At 47.6% G+C, this 24,834-nt stretch overlaps 1 protein-coding gene across 2 annotated transcripts in view; it reads left to right on the top strand.

Annotated features, from left to right (window-relative positions):
- Window positions 1-24,834, top strand: part of PCGF2 (polycomb group ring finger 2) — a 36,785-nt gene that overhangs the window by 483 nt on the left and 11,468 nt on the right. For both annotated transcript variants that reach the window (XM_077806435.1, XM_077806434.1), the window contains exons 2-7: window positions 13,488-13,627; window positions 14,930-15,026; window positions 20,491-20,546; window positions 21,024-21,074; window positions 21,186-21,294; window positions 23,321-23,369. In XM_077806435.1, the coding sequence (XP_077662561.1) occupies window positions 13,516-13,627; window positions 14,930-15,026; window positions 20,491-20,546; window positions 21,024-21,074; window positions 21,186-21,294; window positions 23,321-23,369 (474 nt within the window). In that variant the 5' untranslated portion in view covers window positions 13,488-13,515. The remainder of the gene's footprint in view (window positions 1-13,487; window positions 13,628-14,929; window positions 15,027-20,490; window positions 20,547-21,023; window positions 21,075-21,185; window positions 21,295-23,320; window positions 23,370-24,834) is intronic.

Raw genomic sequence — 24,834 nt, 5'->3', positions numbered from 1 at the left:
TTTCTTCCTTCCATTGCTATTTTTCCGCTCTCTCTCTCTGCTTTCAAGATGGCCGATCAGTTTATTTGCTATCCATCTCCTGCCCGGCTTCCTATCTTTCTCTTTGTGCTGCTGCTGGTTTTCTGGCAGGGTCGGGAGGGGGGAGAATTTGCATGAGATTCACCCCCCACCCCCGGGTACATGGCAGTTCACTCCCCCCCTCCCCTCCCACAACCTCTCCACTCTCCCCCAGCCGGGGAGGCTGTCTGCTCCGCCGTGCCCGCTCGCTTGGCTTCTTCCTCCGGCGGCTGGCTCTTGCCTGGTGTCGCCTCCTTCTCTCTCTCCGATTGGCACGCCTAACTTTTTGGATCCCTTCTCTTTTCCCCCTTTTCTTTGGCCCCGACGCAGGGAGGCTGGCAGCCGGGCGGGGGCTGCCCCGGTGTGTGTGTGTGGCGGCGGGGGGGGGGGGGGGGAAGGGAGAAGGGGGTTTGAGGAGAGGGAACCGGCTTTGACAGCACCCTGCCGAGCCCGACCCCCCAACGAGCCCCCAGGAACTACCCCACCCCCCGGGATGGCCACATTGTAAGCGCGCAAAGGGCAAGGGGCGCGCAAGACATGCCCAAGGGCGCATGGGCATGGGTGGTACGGGGGGGGGGTCTTAGGAACTGAGCTGTTGGAGCAATATGGCGCGGTCTCTCCATGGTTGGATAGAAAATGAATCTGGGGAAACTTGGGGGGGAAGGCCCCCAAGTTTACGAGACAGTGATTGTATTGTTCCTGTGCGCCCCCCTCGGGCGGGGTGGGGATTCCAGAGCCTGGGACCTGAACCCAGAGGGGACCGACAGAGAGAAGAGGGGTGTGTGTGTGGAAAGAGAGAGAGAGAGAGAGAGAGAGAGGAAGGGAGTCCTTGTTTTTCTGTCATTCCCGAAGTCATCTGGGTCCCATCCGCTCGTGTTAAAACAAATAAATAGCGAAATAATTTACCACCCCCACCGGTGGCCGCAAGGGATTTGCCAGGAGACCCTGGTGGGGTAGGAGGTGGGGGTGAAATCGTGGCAACAGAGTCAAGCGGAGCTGCGGGGGGAGGAGGGGGGCATTTTCTTTTGGTTTTAATTGTCGCGATGTTTTGCGAATCAATATGGAAGTCCAACGAAGCTATCTGAATGGGGCTCCGTTTCTTACATCAGAAAGAGAGAAAGGAGATGTAGGAATTAAAATCCACTTTGCCACTCATCTCCCCCCGACCCCACCACGCAAACAAACAATAAATCAATCCCCATTGAGATCCCACCAGGGCCTTTTTCCTTTTCTGTCTTTCTCCCTCCCCAACTACGTGTGGACACCTCGCAGCTAATTAGCCCGGATCGCCCCTCCATGCCTGATGAATAATAGATTGCAATAGAATATCGAAATGAGCCCATAGCTCAGCTTGGGGGGGAAGGGGAGGCTGGGCACGAAAGGGGCTCTCCTCCCTCGCCCCCTTGTTTCCATGTCGCCTTTTTTCATTAAAGGGGGGGCATTCTTCTTACTTTGGGACAGAATAAACAAAATAAAGAATTCCCGACCCCTCCAAGAGTCGAAGAGTCAAAGACCCTCTATTTCTATAGCTTTCCCTCCAGAATTCAAGGAAGGAGTTCTTGGATAGGGAGACATTTATATATATTTCCCTTCCCATTAAAGAGTTACTTTCCCTTTGTCTATGGAACTCTTTCTGGAGGGCATATATTTTTTCTGGGGGGAGGGAAATGTGTGGGATAGAGGGAAGGTTTTATAATTATGTAGGTCCCTTTCTCCTTCCCCAGTTTAGCCATCAGAGCTATGTGATGGAAATATTCTCTCCTCACCCCAGATTGTATTATCATCATTATTATGGAGCGTCTGCGCACAAAGCCTGCTTTGTTTGGAGAAAAAGCTGCATGAAATAACGCTTGTGTAACCAAAAAAAAACCCCCAAAACAAAACTCCAAAACAACAACAAAAAAACCCAAAACCCTCTGCAAAGGGGATCGATGTTCTGTTTGATATTGATGGGGCAGGACGGGGAGAAATCTCCTGGCAAGGGGCTTTTGTAGTAGTGAGCCAATTCTTGAGGGAAATGAGGCTGGTTTTGCCTTTTGAAATCACACCCCTGAGTTCAAGGTTCGCCATCCCCTTCGCAGAGTGTCCAGGAGTCGCGCTCGTGTGTATGGTCTTAGGCGGGGTGGATCCAAGTTGTGAATGGAGGGAACCCCGTTCCATCGTAGAACGTTGGGACCGTTTCTAGTGGCCGGGCAGGTGTCAGTGTAAATGTTCTTCCCCGGCCGAGGTGACAAACCACAGGGACTTTTCTCGTGTGGGTTCGAGGCTTGTCTTAGGATCCAGGATGGAAGGCTCCATTCAGGGAGCTGAGAACCTCCCTTGCGCAGCCTGGAGTCGGGAGAGGGGGTCGTACAGGAGGATGTAAACTTCGACAAACCAAAACCTCGTAGCGTTTTATCCCGGCGATCGATCCCTTTGTTTACATTTATCGACAAGTCCCTGAGATATTCCTGAGTGGGGGCTGGGGGACTGGGAAGAGAGGGAGAGAGAACATTTATGAGCCAGCGAGCTCTGCTTCTTTGCGAATGGCAGGTTTGCACCTGGGTTGGTTGTTCGCCAGGTTGACCGTGTGCAGTGAGCGCTGCTTCGCAGCTTGAGGTGTTGTGTGTGTGTGTGTTTTGTGTCTGGGGGATTCCTCCTGCCTTCGAATATTGTACCATTGCTGGACGGCTTCCCCGCTGACTTGACAAGTTTTAGAATGACATGCAAAAGGAGGGACTTGGGGGTTATTTCTTAGCTGGGGCAGACAGAGAAGAAGGAGGGGGTGACAGCTGTCTAGAGAATCCACTTTTAGTTGGACCAGAGATGGTGCAAATCACTGCTACAAGGCAACAAGGACTTAGGGTTCGGTTTGATGAAAGGTTTCCTTATGGCTGGAAGTTATGGGGGACTTTGAAATGTCCTCCCGCACTCCCCGCAAACTCTATCTCCTTTCTCTGCAACGGCTGGGAGTGGCGAACCGCTGTCCCGGCGAGCTTGGGAGCAGGGGAAAAGAACTCCCGGGAAGGTGAAATTCACCCTTTGGGTTGAAGTGCACCACTGAGTTCATAGACCACCCTCCCCTGCCTTCGGGTGGTGCGAATTGCCATCTGGGAACATAGACTCACCTTCTCCGGCTCTCTTCCTTTCGGATGCTGGCCAATCACACACCTGTACCCGTGTCCCCAATCGCCCCTTTCCAATGTGTATTGGGAACAACTTCAACAACAGAACCTGTAAAGTGTCTCTAATTCTCAAGGCCCAGTGGCTGGAACTTTCACTCCCAGGCCTAGCCGGCTTCTGCCTTCAGACCTTGTGGTCTGTTAATAATGATTAACTACGCTGCGTGGAAAGACAAAACAAACAAATAACATCAGATCACAAATAAGCCAAGATCAGACCTGGAAATTCCAAATTCCTTTTACCTCCACGCGGAGGGCGCTTCATTTTCAAACAAGCATCATTAGAAAAGTTCTCCCGGACTAGGAACCTCCCAGGGAAACCCACCGAAAAGCTAGCCCACCGCTCAACCGGATTGAAAAGTGACAGCAGCCCATTGGGGAGCAATTGAGCCGCTACTAGGAGCACTAAAAGGGGTGATTCCCTGCTACCACTGAAGCGCAGAGCAGAGCTTTGCCACCTTCTTCCACTGGAGCATCACCCCCCCCCCCACCATCCCTGTCTTCCAAAATAAAAAGTGAGTTTACTCCAGATACCTGTATCCACCCTCAGTGCACTGCTAGCCTGGACTGAGCGCAGTGCGCCAGATTTTCAAAAGAACTCTGCTCTCATGTAGGCACCAAAATAAGCGGCCAAATCGTCACCCTGGGTGCTGGACCTCCCACGCCCCCTTTTTGTTGTTGTTGAAAATCTTGCCCTTATTTCCATGGCTAAAGTTGAGTTGGGCTCTTTGGAAAATCTGATGCCCAGCACTTGAAAATCGGGACCCATCATCACCTCTTTTGAATATTTGGCACCTCTTCTCTGCATGCTAGTGATTTACACAGGCAGATGGACTGTGGGAATTTGCTGTCATGTCATTGATTGTGGTGTCTAACACAACTCAGCCTCCAAACCTCTCCAGACTGCTGCAGCCAATATGCTTGTCACCAACAGATGTGATGCCAAGGGTTTTTCACTGGAAAAATACTTAATTACTAACAAATACACGTTGCCCTAGACTCCCACAACTGCTTCTGGCAGGGCTAGATTCTGTAGCAAGTCCTCTTCTGGAGCTGGAGAAACCTGCAGCAGCCAGATGAGATTTTTTATTGATTCTGTCCCTTTCTGCTCTGTTGAGTAAATTAAGCACCTAAAAGGGAAAAGGGGGAAAGAAAGAAAGAAAAGGAAAATGACTCCCCCCCAACAGTATAAACTGTAAAGCTCAAGGGCTGCAAAAAAGATCCAGTTTGATCTCTTGGATTTTTTAATACAAATTCCTTGGAAGAATTTTAGAGAAAAAATGCGAAGAATAAAACGATCCCCAAACAGCCTTTAAAAACTCACAGTGAGGGGGCCCGATCCTATTTGGGCTAAACTGGAGAAGTCAATCGAAGTTTTGTCTGAGGACATGTTGGAGAATGGGGCTTGCTGGTTCTGACAAAGTTCCCTGCTGCCTTGGAATTCACCCCTGGGACTTCCTGACAGCATTTCCATGAGCTGCTCTTAAGTCTGAGTCTCTTTGAACTTGTGCATGTTATGGACAAACCCTAATGATCCAGAGACATGTACACTCTAATAGCAGGGGTTTCTGAACTGCCGCCTGTTCCCTGAAATATAGAAAAAAACTCAATTCTCTTCCTCGAAATCAGCAGCAACTTCATTGACTGGCTCTGCCTTTAGACCAGGGTAAATTAGAGCAGAATCTGGCCCTTTGTATAGAATTGCTGAATACTAGGGCTCTCCGTTAGCCCTGGAGGACAAGGGACAGTTAATCTAGCATGGAGTGTTCTGTTCAGCTGCGTAGGGGTACTTGGTGGCTGGTTTGTTTTTTATTTATAGCTCCGAGAAAGCAAGAAGGACTAGCAGGCTAATGCTGCTCTGACTGGCTTTTCCACTCAATTACTCACTGTTTCCTCTCTCTCCCCCACCTCCTCAAATCCAGTTTTGGGGCCCGTCTGTGGAAATGCTTCTCTTCGCTTGCATAAAGCTGCATTCTTGGTCAGATGCTGCCTTGAATGCTTCCAGAGGAGATAAATATGGTCCGCAGTTGCAGTGAATTTGGGAGGAGGGGTGTGTGTGTGTGTGAGAGAGAGAGAGAGAGAGAATCAGCCACCACTGTTTTGGTTACATCTGTACAAATATTTTCCTGGTTCTGAGGAAGGGGGCCGGGGGGGTGTGTGTGTGCCCGCTCTGCTTAATTCTCTGAATGACCCCATCGTGGGGGAAGGGGTGAGAGAAAGCGGCTGGAAATACCTTAAAGCTGCCCTTAACATTGAGAAGTTGGTTCACGGGTCAGTGGTAGGTCCAGGGGCAGAGATCTATCTAATTTCCACTCTTCTGTTAGGGAGCTCGTACTAGTTCCAAAGGTTCCAGGCGCCCCTCTCACATGTGAAAAACCTCTCAGACTGGAGTCTTCTGGCTTATTAACTAACTAACTAACTAACTAACGGTTGTTGTTGTTATTTTTCTGCGGGGGAAAGCCCCAGAGAACATCATTTCTGATTCGACAGAGGGGGAGTGGAGGATCTGGAAATATATAGACTTTGACCTGAGAGGCAGACGGAGAGAAAGGGCTTTGGACCTTGCTTTTTTTTTTTAGGGGTACTGCAGAATCGAGAACATTTGGACTCTGGCTTTTGGCAAAAAGTTGTGGGTTTGTTAGAAAAAAAGATGTGAGGATGTTCACTCCAAAAGTCCCTGGCGGTGTGAAGTCTTCTTGACTCTACACTGACTTCACCTGAGATTTCCAAGCGGTTTTGGGTGCCTGTCTTGAGATACCTTAAAAGGGTCTGATATTCAGAAAGTGCTGGCACCCCCCCCCAAATTAAAGCACCCCAAATCTCCAGGCCTTTGTGAGACTCTTCACTTGTATTTTCTTGGGAGGATTTGAGCTTCCTCTCTACATTTTAAAAGCTCCGATTCATCTTCTTCTAAAACCAAATCAAATGTCAGGGTAAAAGATCAGAACAATTCTTATTGTTCCCCTCTCCCCCCAAATCTGGTTTAAAAATTGAAAAATATGTGCAATATCTTCTGTTAACAGAGAGTGTGGAAACTTAAAAAAAAAAAAAAAAAAAAAGGGCAGCAGGATATACGTGTGTATATAATAGCAGGATGCATAGCCCACAGGTTTGCAGGAAATCAACATGCAAAATAATTTATTTCCATGGGAGGAATAATCTGTATCTCGGAATTATTGTCTGCTTTTAAGATGTTTTTTTCTCATCCCTTTCAAACGGGGATGGTTGCACTGCAGACCTGCTATCGCATTCTTGCGAGGCAACAGCAGTAAAGCAAAATTGTTTGGTAATAACCAGAGAAAACTTTGGTGATCTGGAAAGATAACGTGTCCTCGGCACAGACTAAGGGAGGCTGAGAGAGAGGGAGGGGAAAAGGGCGATTGCTCCGGTTCTGGAGCCTTGTGGCGACTTTAAATCCAGACCCACATCTGAGGTCACGTGCTCTCCCGCTTTGTGTAAACCCTCTTCTCGCTCCTCACACTGTACTTTGCAAACCCGAAAGGAGAATTTCCTGTTGTCGGGATCTGATGCCTCCTGTAACCGCTAGCAAAGGCTACATTAACCGGCCACTTCGCGGGTGTCGCTTTGTGAAATGAGGGCGTGTCTATTTTGCAAAAAAAAATATATATGCCATTATTATTATTATTTTATTCAGAATATTTTCTAATGAGCGTTTGGGAGCCCGCATTACCAGCTTGGCATGTCTTGTCTGGGTATAAATGATGCCTCTCTGTATTGCCAATCGATATGTTGTTTTCCTGCCCACTCCCGTGGAGTTAGGAGTTGGAAAGATCTGGATCCTTCTGCTCAGAAAACTTGCCCCAGGGGTGGAGAAACTAGCTAAACTGTTAGAGAAGGTAGCAGGAGGAGAAGTGGTGAATCCTGGGTGTGCTGCGAAGGAGTGGGGTATACATCTGGATTTCTGGGGACTGTGCCCTGGAGGAGAGACACCTCCAACGATTCCAGCCCCGACGCTGTTTAATCAAACAATAAAGCAACACGCTCCACTTGGATATAGTGCTTTCCACCAGAGGACCAAGGAGGAGCCCATTACAAATATGAAATGACTCAGGCTTTACAGCATCCCTGCTAGGTGGGGGAAAGCACCATTCCTCTAATTTCACAGGTGGGGGAAACTGAGGCAGAAGAGAAGAAAGGAGCCTTGCCCAAGGTCATTACCAGAGCAGGAGTGTGGGGAGAGGAAGCAGCTCGCCAATCTCCCAGTTACATCACAGACCAGTCTCTTTCAGGTCCCTAAGGAGTTAACCTTTTAAAGGGAACGGGATGCCTCTGCAAAATTAAGCCCAAAGGGGGCATTTAAAGGCAACCAGCTCTTGGTTTAGTGTAGAAGGGGAAAGATGCATCAGAGCTGTTTAAATAGGTCTTTTTTTTTAAAAAAAAAAAAGGAGGGGGGATATACAGGAAGGTAGGTGGGTGGGTGGATGGATGCGGGAGTGGAGGAGGATTGAGTTTGTTTATTTTCTGGGGGTGGGGGTGGGGAAAAGGTCAGGGCGGTGGAGGGTGCTTATTTTGGGGGCGGGGGGTGTGTGAGCGTTTTTAAAAGGAGCCTAACCAGCGCCAGCCATATCTGAGTCATGAAATCATGATTATTATCATCCGTTTTTATTAAAACCGGTTTGTGCTGGCGTCTCGGGCTCTCCCTCCCCTCCACCTTCCCCTCTCTCCTTTAGAGACCCGTGACGCCATTTGCTAGACGGGGAGGATAAAATAAAAGGCAGGCGCAGGGAGCAGGGGACCTGCAGAACTCATTGCCCTGCGAGAGCCCAAGTCACTGGAGGGGGATTGGATTTCAGGTGCACCAAGCCGGCCAAAGCTTCCCCCCCTTGGCTTGGCTGTTGGTGTTGGCATCTTGCCAGCTGTTACCCTGCAGGTAACTATAGAAACCAGCGCACAGGGAGCCTATCAGCAGCCCCAACGTCACCTGCGACTTGTAAGGGGTCTGGGGGGCACTTCACTCTGGAGAGCTACCTTGATGATGCTGAGGCTTGAAGGGGGCGGGGGCGGGGGGGGGGAGAGACGTGCTGCTATTAAGTGTAATCAAGGGGTGGGGGGAGTGGAAGCAAACAAGCCAAGGGGACCCCCAAAGGGGTGTGAGAAGTGCTTTTGCCTTGGGAATCTACAAAGGGAAAAGGAGCAGGGAGAAAGGTGATGGGTGGGGGGACAATAACCCAATCCGGTCCAGAAAGCAGAACAGGCGTTTCCAAAAACCCACGAGCCTCTTTCTGACCCGCATCTATTGTGTGGTTGGCCTGTTTGCAAACCACCCACAAATGCTCCCCAGCGGGCAGGCGCTAATGCTGGGGTGGCAAACCGCGCTCCTGCTCCCCTGAGCTGCCTGCTCTGAAGGGGGTGGGGGGTGGGGTGGGTGTGACTTTCGCCACCGCCATGGTCCCAATGGCTCCTCGGCCCCCTTCCCCTGAGACACACCCACCTCTGTGCTTAAGTTTTGTCCCACAGTCTCGCCTCCGCGGCTTGGTCCCCACCTTTGCCTTGAAGTTTGATCCGTCACGGAACTGATGGGGGTTCTTTGATTGGTATTGGGTACAGCTTCTATGAACGTTAAGCGCTTTCCCCATCATTGTGTGTGTGTGTGTGTGTGTGTGTGTGTGTACACAATTCTGCACCTATCCCTGACAATGGTTCTCCGTCCCAAGGGCAACCCCCCTCTCCCAGGTCGCTCTGAGGAATCCCTCAAGGCGCTGCACTGGATCCGATGTAGATTAACGCCAGGTCTGGATTATCATAGGTGGATAAGCTTCCATTGTTCAAATCCATCCCCTCCATGCCCGGCATGTGGAGGACTTGTTAAGAAACAGCTCATTTGGACTAGCCACGAGAGGGGGCGTGGGGTTTTTTTTTTTTTTTTAAATTGAATAACAAGGGTTTTACATAAAATAAAATAAATAAATACCCCCCCCCCCCAGCGAATGGCTTGTAAGGGGACTGACTTTCTCTGTGTGTGTTCCTAACAGCCTGGCCTCCGACTGACGTCACGCACAAACTCATTTGCACAGAAATAGATTTTATTTCAGCCCCCCCCCCCCCCTTCTCCCCTCCACCTCGGATGGTTGTAATAATATTCTGGCTCCTGGCCAAGTATAGGAGTTACCATAGAAACAATAAAACGGCAGCGATTCGGGGCCCCAGCTAGAACGTCTCCTATAGTAAATATTAAAGTAACGGGAAGGGGCGGCGGGGGGCGGCGGGGGGGGGGGCCGAACACAGCAATTACATTGACATCTGCGACTTTCTGCAGCTCTCTGCACTTGATTGCATCGACTGGTGATGTATTTCCCAGGGGGACTAGATTGTAACCCCACTTTATTTCGTGCAGCAAACATCCCGCTCAGGGTCTCCAACTCGGGATAAAATGTTGGCAAAACCCTTTGTTTCCCCCCTTTCCGTTTTGCCTTCTTTCGTGTGTGTATGGGGGGGGGAAGGGGGGGGGGCATGGGAACTGCCCCTTGCAGACAAGTCATGTTTTTCCGCCACTAAAAATTCTGCCCGGTGCTTATTATCTTTGTGCCCAGCCCTGGAGTTTTCACTCCAATCCCCTTCTGCTTTTTAAGCAACGATCACAGCCTCTCTCTCCCGGGGCGTGCATATGTAGACACACACTTAAAAAAAAAGTCTCCCAACCGCCCCCCGCCCCCCCCCGCAGCAAAGCAAATGTATTCATTCTAGCCAAGGCAAGCTATTTGTCCCCCCTCCCCATCTCTAGTTGGGTGCCTGGCTGTGAAAAGCCAAAGCAGGTCACAGATTTGAAAACAAGGACGCCACAAAATTCAGCGTGCCCCCGAATCCAGGTACAATTGTTAAATTCATCTCCTGCCTTAATGAGGTGTGTGGCCCTGTGCTCTGTCACGGGCAAGGGGCCAGCAGCCGGTTCTGGAGTCTCTATAGAAACCACAAGGCACCGGCGGAAAATGCCTTTTACCATAAAACAAAATGCACTCCTATTAAAACATATAAATACCCCAAGGGAGGGAGGAATGCAGACAAAAGACCGAGTTCCCATTCACACCAGTTGAGGCTTGGGGAGAGGGGCGTTGGGAGCCATTTAGGGGACTTCACAGCAGGGACAGTCTCAATCCAGATTTCTTTTATTGGGGACCACCCCCCAGAAGTCCAGGAGATCCCCTACACGCCTGCCCTCTTTCCTTGCTTTTGGCAGATATTTAGGAGAGGCGCTTCATTGCGGTGGGTTTAGGGTCCAATCCCACTGCCAGCTCCCACGGCCTAAAAATCCACCCCCAGGCCCGCAGAACAATCAGGCGATGCCTGGCCCTCGCCCATCGGCCGGGAGGCGAGTGGAGCCAGCTTTTTTGTTTTTTAGCTGGCACCAATCGCTCCCTTCCCCTGCCTAGATTTCCCCCGTGGAGGAAGAGCCTGTCCCTTTAAATGCGGTCCCTCGGTCTATTCCCCACCGAGCCATACGTATCCATCTATTTAAATACCCCCCCCCCTCCGCGCGGGTGTCGGTGGCTCTGATTGGGGGGCGAGGGGGGCTGGTTTGCATGCATGCATGCATGCATGAAGGCATTGGAAAGGGGCGGTGCAGCGCTCGGGCAGGCGGAGAAGGAGCCGGTCGGTGGGTGGAGGGAGACAAAGGTGCCGCTTCGCACCTTTGCCAGGCTGGCCAGCCCCTCCGAGCCCCCGTTTTCCGCTCTCCCCGCCCTGAGCCTTGGCTGGCAGGCGAGTGGAAGGCAAGCGGAGGCCCCGGAGCCTAGTAGGGCCCCCCCGTCGGGCTCCGGCTGGGAGATCGGAGCGGTGAAGGACAACAAGGGAAATGCGGGTCGGGGGGCGCTGAGGTTTGGTGGCTGGGCACCTTTCAGTCCGTGCCCGGGGAAGCATTGTCTGCGGTATGTGCCCACGCTGCGCCACCGGGCACGGGGAATGGGGGGGGGGGTATTTGTGTGCCTGGGTTAGGCTGCAATGAACGACCCCACAATGTGGGTCTAGGCCTGTGTGTGTGTGTGGGAGGGGTAGTGGATGTGTTCTAGAGACACGGTAGAGATAATCAGAGACAGTTTTGGGTGGGTGTGGCATGACATGACAATGCCATGCCTGGGTGTGGACGGGTGCTCTATATTCTTTCATGTGCTAATGGGGGGGGGGGGCAGATTATGGCCAGAGTTTATGCATGATTAGAAGGGTATCCTAGGATCCTGCATTGTGTTTGTAGATGGGTGTGTATTTGCACTCTAGATGATGCCATAGGTACCCATTCCGTGTGTGTGTGTGTTGCAATTGTATAGCAGTTTACATCTTCAAAGTGCGGTACCAATATGATAGATAATGGACGCAGGCATGAAATAAAATATAGACACACACTGATTACAAAATAAGGCATGAAGAACATAATTATCATGTATGCAGACTCGTATGACTGTACAGACACACAATATTAATGTGCATGTAATGGAGGTAACACTATGCCCCTGTGTATAATATTACACTGCTTTGAAGTTGTAAACGTGTGTGTGCAGATGATTAATATTCACACAGACCGCCTATTTAATGTGTCTGGGTGGTGTCTCTTCTATGCTTATTGTCTATGTGCCTCTATATTGTTAATTGAGAAATGCATGTGTGATGTGTGTGTCATAGGGTATGACACGCCTGTCCTTCCGGTCTGGCCGTGAGATAGGTGCACGCAGGCACCCACAGGTCGTGTAAAGCCACATGCAGCGGGGCTTCTCGCGTCTGCCTTTCTCCGGGCTTGTGCGTTTAATGAATTGCACGTTAATGTTCAATTAGACCATTTATCTGATTTGTTCCGGACCATGGCCTTGCTGGAGGGAGGGGGCAGGGAGTGAGTGTGGGGCCGGGGGAAGACCACGAAAGAAAGTGAAATCTCCCCCCGACTTTGTTATCCGGTGTCAGCAGGAGGCTGGGGAAGAATGAAAGAGGACACGTGGAGAGCCAGAAGCCAAGGTGAAGCCGTTTCAGCTCCTAGCTGGGTAGGGTTGAAATGCCAGCAGCGTCGGGCTGCTGTGATCCTTCTGCTCAAGGGCCGCAGACTTTGCTCCTCTTTCCCCCCCTTCTTCTCCTTTTCCTTGAGGTTTGCCCAAGTAGCACACACAAAAGGCCGGCTTCATTTGGCCATAATTTGATTACAGATGATCTTGTAATGGGCTACAGCTGTGGAGAAAGAGGCAGGGAGGTAGTGTGCATCCAGGCTTTGGTGGCAGAGGTCCACTTGGAGGAAGAGAATATTGGGGATGGGGGAGTTTATTGTTAGCTGACGATGAGCAACGAGGCTCTTGATTTTTATTTTTGTTTAAATATATAATTTAGAGGGCTCTGGGGCATTCCCTGGTAAGGGTCTCCATTTAACAAAAAAGTGTTCCTATAATAATCTCCATCCTTGCATCTACAAAACATGCAAAATCCTGAGTGGAAAACCTGGGCTGGGTGTGTTCGGTTTAGACCTATTATTTCTGCCCAGCTTTGAAACGCAGTAAGGAAGCAGCTATAAAACCTGAAACCTGCATGTTGTGTCTGTTTCTTACCTCCTTTACTACCCAAATTGGTGCATCACTTCTTTATACTCAGCTGTGCTGCCTGTTGTTTTCTCTGAATTGATTTGCCTCCATTTAAAAAAAAAAAAACCACGTTACTAAATAAATTCTTTATCTTGTATGTGTTTTGGTCAGGATTTGGGAGTAAAGAGAGATTCACTGTATAATGTAAGCTGTAGGATCACTTTGGGCCAGATTGTAATACTCTAGGTGAGTTATGTCTTCCCCCCATGAGTGTTGTTATTACCTTACATTTCTATTGTGGTAACACCCAGACCAGTTCTGGGCCCCTAGGCGCTAGGCACTGTGCAGACCCATAAGCAGTTAGTGTCAGCAACAAGATTACATTTGGAAAGGTTGCTACCCATTGTAAAGTTGTCCCAGTCGGACTCTGTGGGGGCTGAAAAAGAGGTGTTTTGTTTTGTTAAAATACAAATGCTCAGTCCTCTCTCTGTATTATTGCAATTTCAGAGGCTTTGCGAGGCCTCACCACAGAACCCAGATTACAAGGTGTATGTGTGTGTTGGGGGGGAGGGGGAATAAATCCTAAAACCAGAGACTCCTGTGGTGTGTAACCTATTGAGCCATTTGCTTCTGGAATGTTGCCTTCACTAGCTCCAGCTGATGACTTGGTTCTGGTTGCTGTAATATTCCAGGAGGGGTGATGACCCTGTAGATGCCACTAACTTGATCCTCGGGGTGGGGTGTGTGTGTTTGTTTCCAGAGAGGATCTGCTGAGGCCCTGATCCAAAATGCACAGAACCACCAGGATAAAGATCACGGAGCTGAATCCCCACTTGATGTGTGCTTTGTGTGGTGGCTACTTCATAGATGCAACCACCATAGTGGAATGTTTACACTCTTGTAAGTTTCCTCTGTACCTAGGTGGGGGGAAACAGGGGAAATCAGCTGTTCCCAATGAAATACTCTCTTCTTTCATTCCACCAGGCAGATCTCCTTTCTGGGAGTTAAGCTCAGAAGCCAGCTGGTGGTGATGAGAGATTCCCCAGCTGCTCACCAGAATATAACTCCATGGGTCAAGATTTTTCCAAAGTGGCTAGTGATTTTTTGGGTGCCTAACTTGCGATCCCTTTAAAGAGGGCTGATACTAGTTTTTCAGGAAGAGCAGAGCTCTCCCTTCCTGGAAACCAGGCCCTCCTTGTCATGTGAGACACCCCCAAATTTGAAGCACTCTGAACCCCTAGTCACTCTTGGCCTAAGATTACCCATTCAATAATTTTGAGGTGAATTGGGGAGGGGGTGGTGAAGCTAGAATCCTACCATATTTCCAAGGAAAACTGCTGCATCCCTTTGGGTGGAAACGCCAAAGCTGTGGATTTCCTCAAGGGGACCTTAAAAGGTGGGGAAAATGAAAACTGATACACGGTAATATTTTTTCACACAACATGGGATTAAACTTTAGAACTCACTGCTACACAAATTCACTAAGGCCAAGAATTTAGCAAGATTCAAGACATTTCTATGGTTGTCAAGAATAACCAGAGTTATAATTAACAACAACAAACATTTGGGAAGGGACCCTTGTGCTATACAGGGTGTAAGGCAATCTCTCACTATTAGAGATCAGAATGAGAGCTATGTGTGTATGAGGCGGATAATCCCATATCTACCTGCTTTTGGGTTCTTCTACCTTCCTCTAAAGCATCTAGTTCCAGCTGCTGTTCACAGACAACATCCTAGACTGGCTGGACCCAGGATCTGCTCCAATCTAGTAATTCCTCTAATATGCCTGCAGAGAGAAGCAAGGTGTAAGGGCAGCTGTGCCTTGATAAGAGGGGAATGTGGAATAGCCCCTACTGGTGGGATCCCCCTCTCATTGATATATGGCTGCTAACAGCTGGATTAAATAGAAGCTGTCACAGATTACTTTCCAATCAGTGAGGGTAAAAAATTATCTTGTCCAGAATGTCTAAGCAGCTGCTTGTTCGCTGTGGGTGAAAGCCAGCCCTGTACAGAGGGCCAGGGAAAGTTAGACACCACTTCTATCCTGCTTCGGCACCATTTATAAATGGAGCCGAAGTGAGACTTAATACCTAGTGCTTAAGTGGCGCCTAGGCCTTGTGCTGACTCTGCCCCAGGGTGATATTCACCCTGTGTGTCTGTATGTTGATTTTACCCTATTTATTTTTGTCTTTCTTTCTTTAGTCTGTAAAACCTGCATCGTCCGTTACCTGGAGACCAACAAATACTGTCCAATGTGTGATGTCCAGGTGCATAAAACCAGGCCCCTGCTCAGCATCAGGTGAGGGAACCTCACTGTTCTGGATCTTGCCCCCCAGCCCCAAATGTGTGATAACACGGAAACTGGGAAGCACCAGGCTCTGGATTTCTGCTGTAGCATGTCACTGAGCCCCGCTGTCGCAAGGAATTCTCATCCCCGCGTTGCTGCAGTTGGGAGACAGATATTTTGGCCTAACTTTTCCAGAGCCACTAGTAGTGCTTTTGGGTGCATCCATTATTTAATTTATTTATATATTTATGGAGAGGGGGGAAACTTGGGATGCCTGAAGGGGCCCTGATTTCCAGAAGGTGGATGCACAGAATTAACAAATAACGAGGTCCCTTTTTAAAGTCCCCCAAACTGGGCACCAAACTACTAGTTGCTTTGGAAAACTGAGGTCTTTGTATGTAATTCTGACCCTTATTCAGCAAGGTATGTTCCTAACCATCAGCATGTGAGAAGTCCATTGTCTCCAATGGGACTAATTTACTTTCATAAAGTTAGGTACGTGTGGGACTCAGGAGATCTGGGTTAAATTCCCAGCTCTGTCACAGACTTCATGTGTCATTTAGGCCCAGAGCCTCAAAGGCCTCCACCCAGTGGAGTTAAGCACCTACCTACCTTTGAGGATCCAGGCCTTAGTCTCTATGTGACTCCGTTTCCCATCTGTCCAGTGGAGACAACAGCACTTCCCCACCTCACAGGGATGTTTTGAGGATAAATCCATGAAAGATGGTGAGGCGCTCACGTACTACTGAAATGGACACCATGCAACTACCTTCGTTTGCTGACTCAGGGCATAAGCAGCAGAGACTCACAGACCTTTGTGTTGGGAAAGACCTCTTGTGGTTTTCTTCCTTCAGCCACTCCAGTGGATGCTCTAGAAGATCAGGAGTGTTATTTTCTACTAAAGAGAATAAGCATCTTCAGTTGAAGCCAAGTGAAACCTGTCGCCCCAGAAGAACAGGATTTGCACTCTGCAATTTTACGCCTTATAGCATACGTGCTGGAACAGGGAGGGCTGCCGCACCCCCTGGCTCAAAGTGGATTCCATTATATACAGGATTTACAGTTTGGTTCAATGGGTCTCAGGACACCCCACTGTAAAATTTGTTCCAGCACCCCTGCCTTATAGTCTGCTAGAATAGCCTACTAGACTATATCTGATGCCTTATAGTCTACTGTATGTAGGTTATTTGAATGTTGACCCAAAGTCTCTTATCTCCTTGAATGCTTGTGGGGGAGGAGAGGAAAGAATTATCAGAACCAGAGCACCCTAACTTTCATGTCTCTCATAACAGTTGCACAGGCTAGGGAATTCTGTACACTGTCATTATTTTGTGTTTGATGTCATCATGGGCATTCCTGGAGTGTTTGACTTCATAAGCAAAGCCCCGGCAGGGCTGTGATGTCAAGATAGTCCCTGCCTCCATAGCTTCCAATGTCTCACTAATGGCAGATTCAGTGCCTAATGTAATGGGGCCCCACGCTCTGTGCTGTAGAATATCAATGAAATCCGAGCCGGAAGGGAAGACAACAAGGGTCATGACGGAACAGACAGGACCAGGAGCGTCTCTGAACGTTCCAGCCCCCTTTAATGATGCTGTAAAGAGATTGGGATGATTAATTAGCAGGGAAAGGCCCAATGTGAGTTACATCCTCTGTCAGTTTGGACTGAGTACCTGAGGTCATCTTTAGACAGTGCCCTGACCACAGATGTCAGGCTTTGAAGCCACGACAAGAGAAATTTAACTTGAGCCCGCTTGTGGTTTATAATTCATTGATCCCTTTGCCTTGGAACGATGCATTCTTCTCCCAGCGGAGGATTATTCTGTGTGAGCGTGCGGCTGGCTGTGCCTAGGCTGTTACTATTCTGGGTGGGTGGGTAGTTTTCAGACCCCCGTTCCATGCCCAGAACCACTGGGATCAAACGAATGCAGTCGAACCCCTGTGCTTGGTGCATGCTTTATGCCAGCTTCGCCCCTTCCCCATTCGTCTGGCTTCCCCAAACCCAGACATGTCTTGTCAGTTGTAGAATTAGCTCTGCAGGTGGTTGGCATAGAAACCATTAAGGCTGCAATACATCACTAGGGGCTTTTTTTAGCTCTTCCATGTAAATTCGTTTCTGTAGTAACACTTTTTTTTTTTTTTTGGTTCCCTGTGAAATATTTACGCTCTAACTCCCACAGACCTTTCTGCTAAATATCTCTGAATGTGTGCACAGACCCAGACGGAGATGCACTCTGCCAACATACAGACAGACACAAAGCAGCAGGCTAGAATTGCACTGCTCTTCCAAGCTCTGAGATATCACTCGAACCTTAATTTATAATTTGCATTGCAGTAGCTACTAGTCATAGACAACCCCTCCTTCCCCCACCATTATGCAGATCTTTGCATCCTTGTCCAATCAGACCCCAATTTTCATTGGCACTAGGGTCCCTTTACACCACTTGAGCAGCATCAAGGGGCCTGGATTGTGAATGAGAATCAAATCCACAGTCTTCTCTCTCTATTTTTATCAGAGTCGGGTAGTTGAGGCAGACTTGGGTATCAGAAGTGGGTAGGAAATCTGTGTCACCGTCTGGAAGGAAACTTGTTCAAGTCATATAGGTAACCTAACTCCTATTGAAATCAATGCAAGTTAGACACCTAAATACCTTTGAGGATCTGTGCCTTAGACCAATCATTTATAGGGTGGATCCCTAAACTACTTCTTAAACAAGGGGCCTGACCTTTTCCCAGAGGTGCCCACATCTCTCATTGCATATCAGTCAAAGTTTATTTTTAGGCATGCACACTTCAAAAATTTAGCCATAATCTCTTTCTCTCTTGGCTTCCCCATCTGTAAAATCGGTAGAATTATCTCAACTTGCCTCACATGAAGGTCTTGGGAGACTTGATTCACAAAGGTTAGCAAAGAACGTTGAGAGCTTCAAATGGAAGGGGCTAAAGATGAAAGCCCTATATTTGAGCAAGGTATCTTTATAAAAGGGCAAGGTTATTTATTATATTATAGAAATAATTTTGATACATGATCAGTGACCCTGATGTTCCCATTTTTTCCATTTGTTCTTGGAACTAGAGCGGTAGCCCTGCTTTTTGGGCCAGATCCAAAGTCCTCATGACTTCCCCATTGACTTCATTGGGTTTTGGATCAGACTCTGAATTTGCATGATTAGTCACTTTCCTTTCTCTTTTCCTTCCCCCTCCATCTGAGTTGCATAATACCCAGCTGTGTTGTCAGAAATGTCAGTCATGACTATTTTAAGGACTATGGAATCTCTCCTGCCAGGTGCTTAGCACCATTCAGCACCAAGTTTCGGGATACCAATAATATGCAATGGGGTTATGACATCCCAAACACACCTGGACCCCTGAGGACTGGTGTCCATCTGTGACACACAGTGAGCAAACACCCTGGGGCTGGAGCTATTGGATGAAATGATTATTGATGCAAACAAGCATAATGACCATCTTGTAATTAACTAGCCAATCAAATGACACAACTTGCTCTTTCATCCGCTTGCTGTAAATTACAAAGCAAATTCTGTGTGTCCATGTAATAAATAATGGCAGAGAGTGGTCTGTCAATCCTATGATGACACCAGCAAGGAATTATAGATCAAAGGGACATGGTTAGGCTAAACATATCTTTTTCAAGAATAGCAAATGACTGCCCCTTTTTATTAAAGGCCTTCTATTGTTAAAGTAGGAATAATTGCAAATACAACTGCCTTGTCATCATTAACATATTTGTTTTCTTTTGACACTTGACTTATGGTAATTTTTTGAAATGCAGCTATCCAATTTAGGGCAATTTCAGTATACAATTCAGGTATTTCAGTGCCTATAGATGCAAAAGATACTTAATGGTCTATACCAAAGTGTCTAAATGAGTTTGATGTCTGTCTCCCATTGAAGTCCATGGGATTTTGGAGCCTGTCCTGCTTAGGCACATCTGTCAATCTCATTAGGTACCTATTTGCATCTTTAGGGGTCTAAATGCCTTTGGAACTCTGGCCTTAAGTCACTTTTGCAAATGGGACTTAGAGATGAGATTCACAAAGATACCTGCTTGCCTGATTCCCCTGGAAATCAATGGAAATGAAGCACCTCGGTACTTTTTTGAATACCAGCCCTAGATCACTTAGGCCCTTTAGAAAATGTTACCCTCAGACAACCAAAATGTAGAACTGGTCACTTTCTGCTTTGGTTTATTTTACGTTTCACTGCTTAGTTTTTGTCCTACAAAGCAGCAATATTTGGGTTGCAAATACTGCAGAGGGATGTCAAAGCCTAAACAAAACATGGTATCTTTATAATTAAAAAAAAAACAACAAAACCCTATGGAAACATTTCTATTGATCTTAGAGATTTGTAAAAGCTTGTGGGGGGTATTTAGGTCTTCAGTATTGCCCGTGCTAAGAGTTCAAAAATCGTGAGCCAGGCTCCCCACATATCATGATTAAGGCTACAAGTTGGTCACGGATTCCAGGATTTTAAAATGATCTCCACGACTTCAGGCTCAGGCTTCCATGATTTATTGTTTGTTGTCCACATCCTGTCCGTGACTTTTACTAAAAATACTCCTGACAAAATCTTAGCCTTACTCATGATTAGCTTAACAATCATGACCTATATATTTTTAGAAGTTGGGTTCTCTGAACTTGCTTTTAGAATACACATGAGAGGCAATGGGTAGGACACTGGACTGGGACTCAGGAGACCTGCTTCTAGACTGTGAGGTTTTGTTCTGTGTTTGTACAGCACCTCACCAATGGGGTCCTAGTCCTTGACAAGGGTTGATAGGAACCATGGTAATGCAAATAAAATAATGAGAGGCCTGGTTCTGCCACTGGCCAGCTGGGTGACATTGGGCAGACCCCTCCTGCCTCAGTTTCCCCATCTGTAAAATGGGGATAGCTATACTGACCTTTGTAAAGCACTTTGAGTTTTATGGATAAGTGCAATCTTAGAGCTAGATGGTGGTGGCTATTTTTCAGCTTTTCTCTGCAGTCACAAAGGCTAGAAATGTAATTTTAAAAAAAATGACATGACATTCTGATGTAATCATTGAATTTCAGGCATTCCATAAAACATCAAATAGCACAAGAGCTGGCAAAGCCTGGATTTATTTTTTTTTTTAAATAAGGCTACTTGCAACCTGTGTCCACGTTCATCAAAGTCAATCGGAGTTTTACCAGCAATATTTAAATTGGCACAGAGCCTGTACAGCATGGTCTTGAATTCATCCGGCTGTGTTCCTTTGCAAAGGGCCAGTGCAATGTCTGTGCACTACTTAAGTCCCACGTAAGCCCTGTTTTGAGGGCTTAAATGGTGCATGAGCCTTGTGCCAGTCTTTTACACGGGAGTGAAAGGTGCTCTCTTTTGGTTTGGCGAGGGAACGCAGACAGGTGACTGGAATGGATCCGGAAATAACTACACTGACCCACCCTGATTCATTCTTATTTGTGTCTTTCAGGTCTGACAAAACCTTACAAGACATAGTGTACAAACTGGTCCCTGGGCTTTTCAAAGGTACAGATACAGACAACAATAATCAAATCAAGTAATAATGGTGATGATTTGGGGGTAGGGCTCTGTGCTGCCCCAACTCTGTTCCTGTTGAAAGTCGATCCCGTTATGTCATCGTAAGCTGGGTTAAAGCGCGTGTGACTTTGCCACCCTTACGCCCTGTGCAAAGACAAAAGTTGCACCCCTTTCACTATACCAGGTTCGTTACAGAGGTACAACCTGCTTTAGTGTGGATGCAGTTATATCGGTATAAAGGTGCTTGTTCTGGTATAGCTATTTCCATAGGGAGAATAAGCTATACCAGCATAAGACCCATTTAAACCAGCATCACTGCATCCACATGAAGGCTTATACTGGTATAACTGTATTGGTAAAACATCACACTCCCAACTGGGCACAAAACCGGTGTAGACCAGGCCTGGATCTTCTATTCTCCCTCTCTTTTCATTCTTTCTTGCTTTGATCTATCTTCTCTTGCAGATGAAATGAAGAGGCGGCGTGACTTCTATGCAGCCTATCCCATGGCAGACGGTAAGTGTCTGCAAACAGGAATAGCCTCGGTCTCTCTTCTCTTCTCCTCTGTCTTGACACTGAATACATTTTGGGAGGGGTTTAACATCTCTCTCCCTGCTCCCTGTGCAGTTCCCAATGGGTCAAATGAGGATCGTGGGGAAGTTTCCGAACAAGAAAAAGGGAACCTGACAGATGATGAAATTGTCAGCTTATCCATAGAGTTTTACGAAGGAATGAGGTAAGATTTTGTTGTTGTTGCTAAACTCCTCCTGTTCTGAGTCAAAATCTTGCCCTTTCTGGCTACCTCTAAGATCTTATTTCCGGGAATGGATTGAATCCTGAAGACTGTTCTCAGCGTTCTCGGTCTTTACTCAGGTAAAGCTACAGTTCAGATCAGTGGGAGTTTTACCTGTGTAAAGACTAAGGTGGGAAACATGTATGCCTCTGCGTAGGGCTGGCACAAGCCTTAAATACCTTAACTGCTCATATGGCCCTTATTACCATATAATCCTGAGCACCTCACAAGCTAATGTATTTATCCAGCACCCCAGTGAGGCAGAGCGGTGGTGGTGTTCCCATTTTTACAGATGGAAAATTGAGGTACAGAGCGGCTAAATGACTTGCCCCAGGTTGCAAAGGAAGTCTGTGGGAGAGCAGGAAATGGAGAAGTTTTAGGCTAGCGCTCTAACCACTGGCCCCTCCTTCTTCTCCAGCCTGCGTATCCCTTAAGTCTCCCTTAAGTCTCCCTTTTGCTTGCCCTCTACTGAAAGATGTGATTCATCCCTACGCAAAGTATAACCCGGTAATGGCTAGACAGGTGGTGAGCTATGATCACTCCTATTGACTGGCTGTCCACTTGTGTCTGGTGTCTTATACTCGAATCAATCTTTTTGCGGCAGGGACCATTGTTTTTTGGTTCTGTGTTTGCACAGCGCCTAGCACAATGGGCCCATGGGTGCGTGATTAGGGTTCATAGGCACTATGGCATTGCATCCTCTTCTATTTATATTACCTCCGCTCTCCCCCTGCACCAGGGTCCACTTGTTTGATCTGAGCAGCTTGCCGACGTTCGGGAATTTATCATCACAACACCCCTGAGAAGTAGGGACATGTTAATGGATAAAATTTCCAAAAGTGCCTAAGACCCAGCCCCTCACAGCTTCCCTTGAGAAGACTGAACAAGTGGTGCGTGGCTGCTAGCACTCCTGCACAGGGTGAATTTCAGCCAATCCGTTTGATTTTCCACTCCTTTGCATCCGTTTCACATGCCTCCGTCCTCCCAGGGGTGACTTCTGACTTACCCTGGCGTTAACGAGAATCTGATCTAGTCTATTTAGTTCAGCGGGGTGTGGGTGGTTCTGGCTGGTTTCGAGTGGGACCAGATTAAAACTTCACCAGCTATTTAGGCAGGCCCACTTGTAGGGATCCCACATATCTCCAGCACCATGGCCTGATCCAAAGCTTATTGTAATGAAAGGAAGGACTCGCGTTGGCTTTGGAGTTGAAATGCTCTAGCCAGAGTCACCCATATACGTTGAACTATACACTCACGGGTCTCGTTTCAATGGGAGTTAGGTACCTAAGCACCTTCCTCAATCCCAGCCTATGCGATTTATTAACTTCTAGGGATGAAAATAAACCCCATGCATGGTTTGGGAAGAGACTTTGAATACTCTTATTTTCTTCAGCAGCAGAGACCCTGAGTAAGATTCTGGATCTGTTTAACACTCCCATTGACTTCTAGTGGGCCAGGGTTTCCGCCTGAGTGCTTGATTGCCCTGGAAGGGTTTCCTTGCACTGCATAGAAACAGCTGGAGTTGGCAGGAAAGATAAGCATCCAGGCTGTTCTTTCACCAGGACCTGGACGCTATAGTTCTATAGGTGACTTAGAAGTGGCTTTTTACAGACTATAGAGCCTCAGGTGTGTTGTGGATGTGCAAAGACTAATTAAGCTTATGAATGGAGGGCTTGTCATGTGACCTGAAGTCCTCCCTATGGAGCATTGTAGCTGCAATACACAAGCTAAAACAAAGCCCTGAATAGAGCATATTGCAGTCCCGATGCCTTTTATATGCTAGCTCTATGGCTTAGCTGGAGATGATTAGATTGTACGTGCCTCTCCACCACCGCACATCCAGAGAGAAATTAACCCTTGTGCCACGACTGCCTTGGCAAGCTTAATATCCCCTCTCCGGGGCTAAGGGGGTGACTTTAGTTTCTGTTACTTTTTTACAAAAATGCTCCTTCTGTCCCTTCTTCCCTAGAGATGAAAAGAAAGGGACGATTGAAAACGGGGACGTGGAGAAGGAAAAAGTAAGTGCTGCCAAGCTGATCGCTTAAAGAGACCTGCAGGTAAACAAAAAGAGGTCCCCGTCAGTGCGTTGCTCTTCCCCTGGGAAGGAGGCAGCGGAAGGCAGGGCTGATGCTTCCTGCACCAGGGCATGCACTAAGGTTTGTGCAAGTTCCAAAGATCTTGAAGCGGAAGCCACATTTTGTTTCTTTTGGCAGGGGGTATGAGACAGCAACAGATGATCAATTCTTTCCCCTGGCCTTTGAGCTGCTGCTCCTCCTGCCCCAATCATCCTGTCTCCAGTTCTCCCCTGGGTTTTACACATAAAGAATCAAACTTATTCCAAGAAATGGCTTTTTACGAAGGTTGGGTGCTGTTCAAAGGCCTATGACCGATCTATGCGTTGGGGCAGAGAAGTCAGAACTATTAGTCTCATGGTACGGGTGAGGAATCTGAGAGGCAGAAATCAAGGCCCACTTTTTCAGCAGGCGTCAGTGACTTCGGGTGTTTCAGATTTTGGATTCCCAACTCTTGAACATACCCTGCTACTCTCCCAAAGCATGAACTTTTTGCCCGGATCTTCAAGAAGTATTTAGATGCCTAACTCCCAATGATTTCAATTTGAGGATCTGGATCTGACTTTCAGAGGGACTGAGGCCCTGTCGCTTTTATTGATTTCAACTACAATCTGGGGTGGTCTTTGCTATTTACACAACAATCAAGGAACCACACAGACACAAATTCTCTGGCCTGTATTATACAGGAGGTCAGACTAGATGACATAATGGTCCCATCTGGCCTTAAAATCTATTAATCTAAATAATGGTGTTTGCCGTATATACACACCATGCAAGGATTAGCTATATAGATGCTACGGCGCTGACTGGGTTCTGGCAGCTACTAAAACAGAACACAGTGAGCATCACTAGAGAGCTCACAAACTATTTAAAGGGATACCATCCTATTCCTATTCACCACAAGGACCCTCTGAAAGGCAGGCCCAAGATGTCTCAAATTGGGCATCCAAAAATCAGTGGCCACTTTTGGCAATTTAGGCTCCCAGGCCCCAGCCCCACAAAGCACCTCTGTAACTTTAAGGACAATTAGTTCTAATTCTTTGTTGGGCCAGGGCCTGAGTGAACCTTGCCTAAGGGCCACAAGCCGTGTGCTGGATGAGGTTAGAACTCAAGACTTCCTGGCTCCCAGCTCTGTGCTTAGAGCAAATGATCTGAGATAATTCTTTTTTCCCTGGAGTTTGGGAATATTAACCCTGATAGAAGAAAGATGAGCTCATATTGAAACTGAAACATTAGTAAGGAGGAAATCAACGCAGACACAGGTGTGTAATATGTTTGTCTCTGTATAAATATAAAAAGACTCTGTTGGTTTTCTGGTTATCTAATAGGGGCTTTTCTGCTTATACTGTGCAGCCCTTGAGAGATCGAATGGTCTGATTTTAGTCCAACCGGTTAGCAAGATATTTCTTTT

The sequence above is a fragment of the Eretmochelys imbricata genome, chromosome 27 (genome assembly GCF_965152235.1).
Source record: "Eretmochelys imbricata isolate rEreImb1 chromosome 27, rEreImb1.hap1, whole genome shotgun sequence".
Taxonomy (NCBI): Eukaryota; Metazoa; Chordata; order Testudines; family Cheloniidae; genus Eretmochelys; species Eretmochelys imbricata.
Note: the sequence above shows the minus strand (reverse complement) of the source record. Positions and strands in the feature narration are given on the sequence as shown.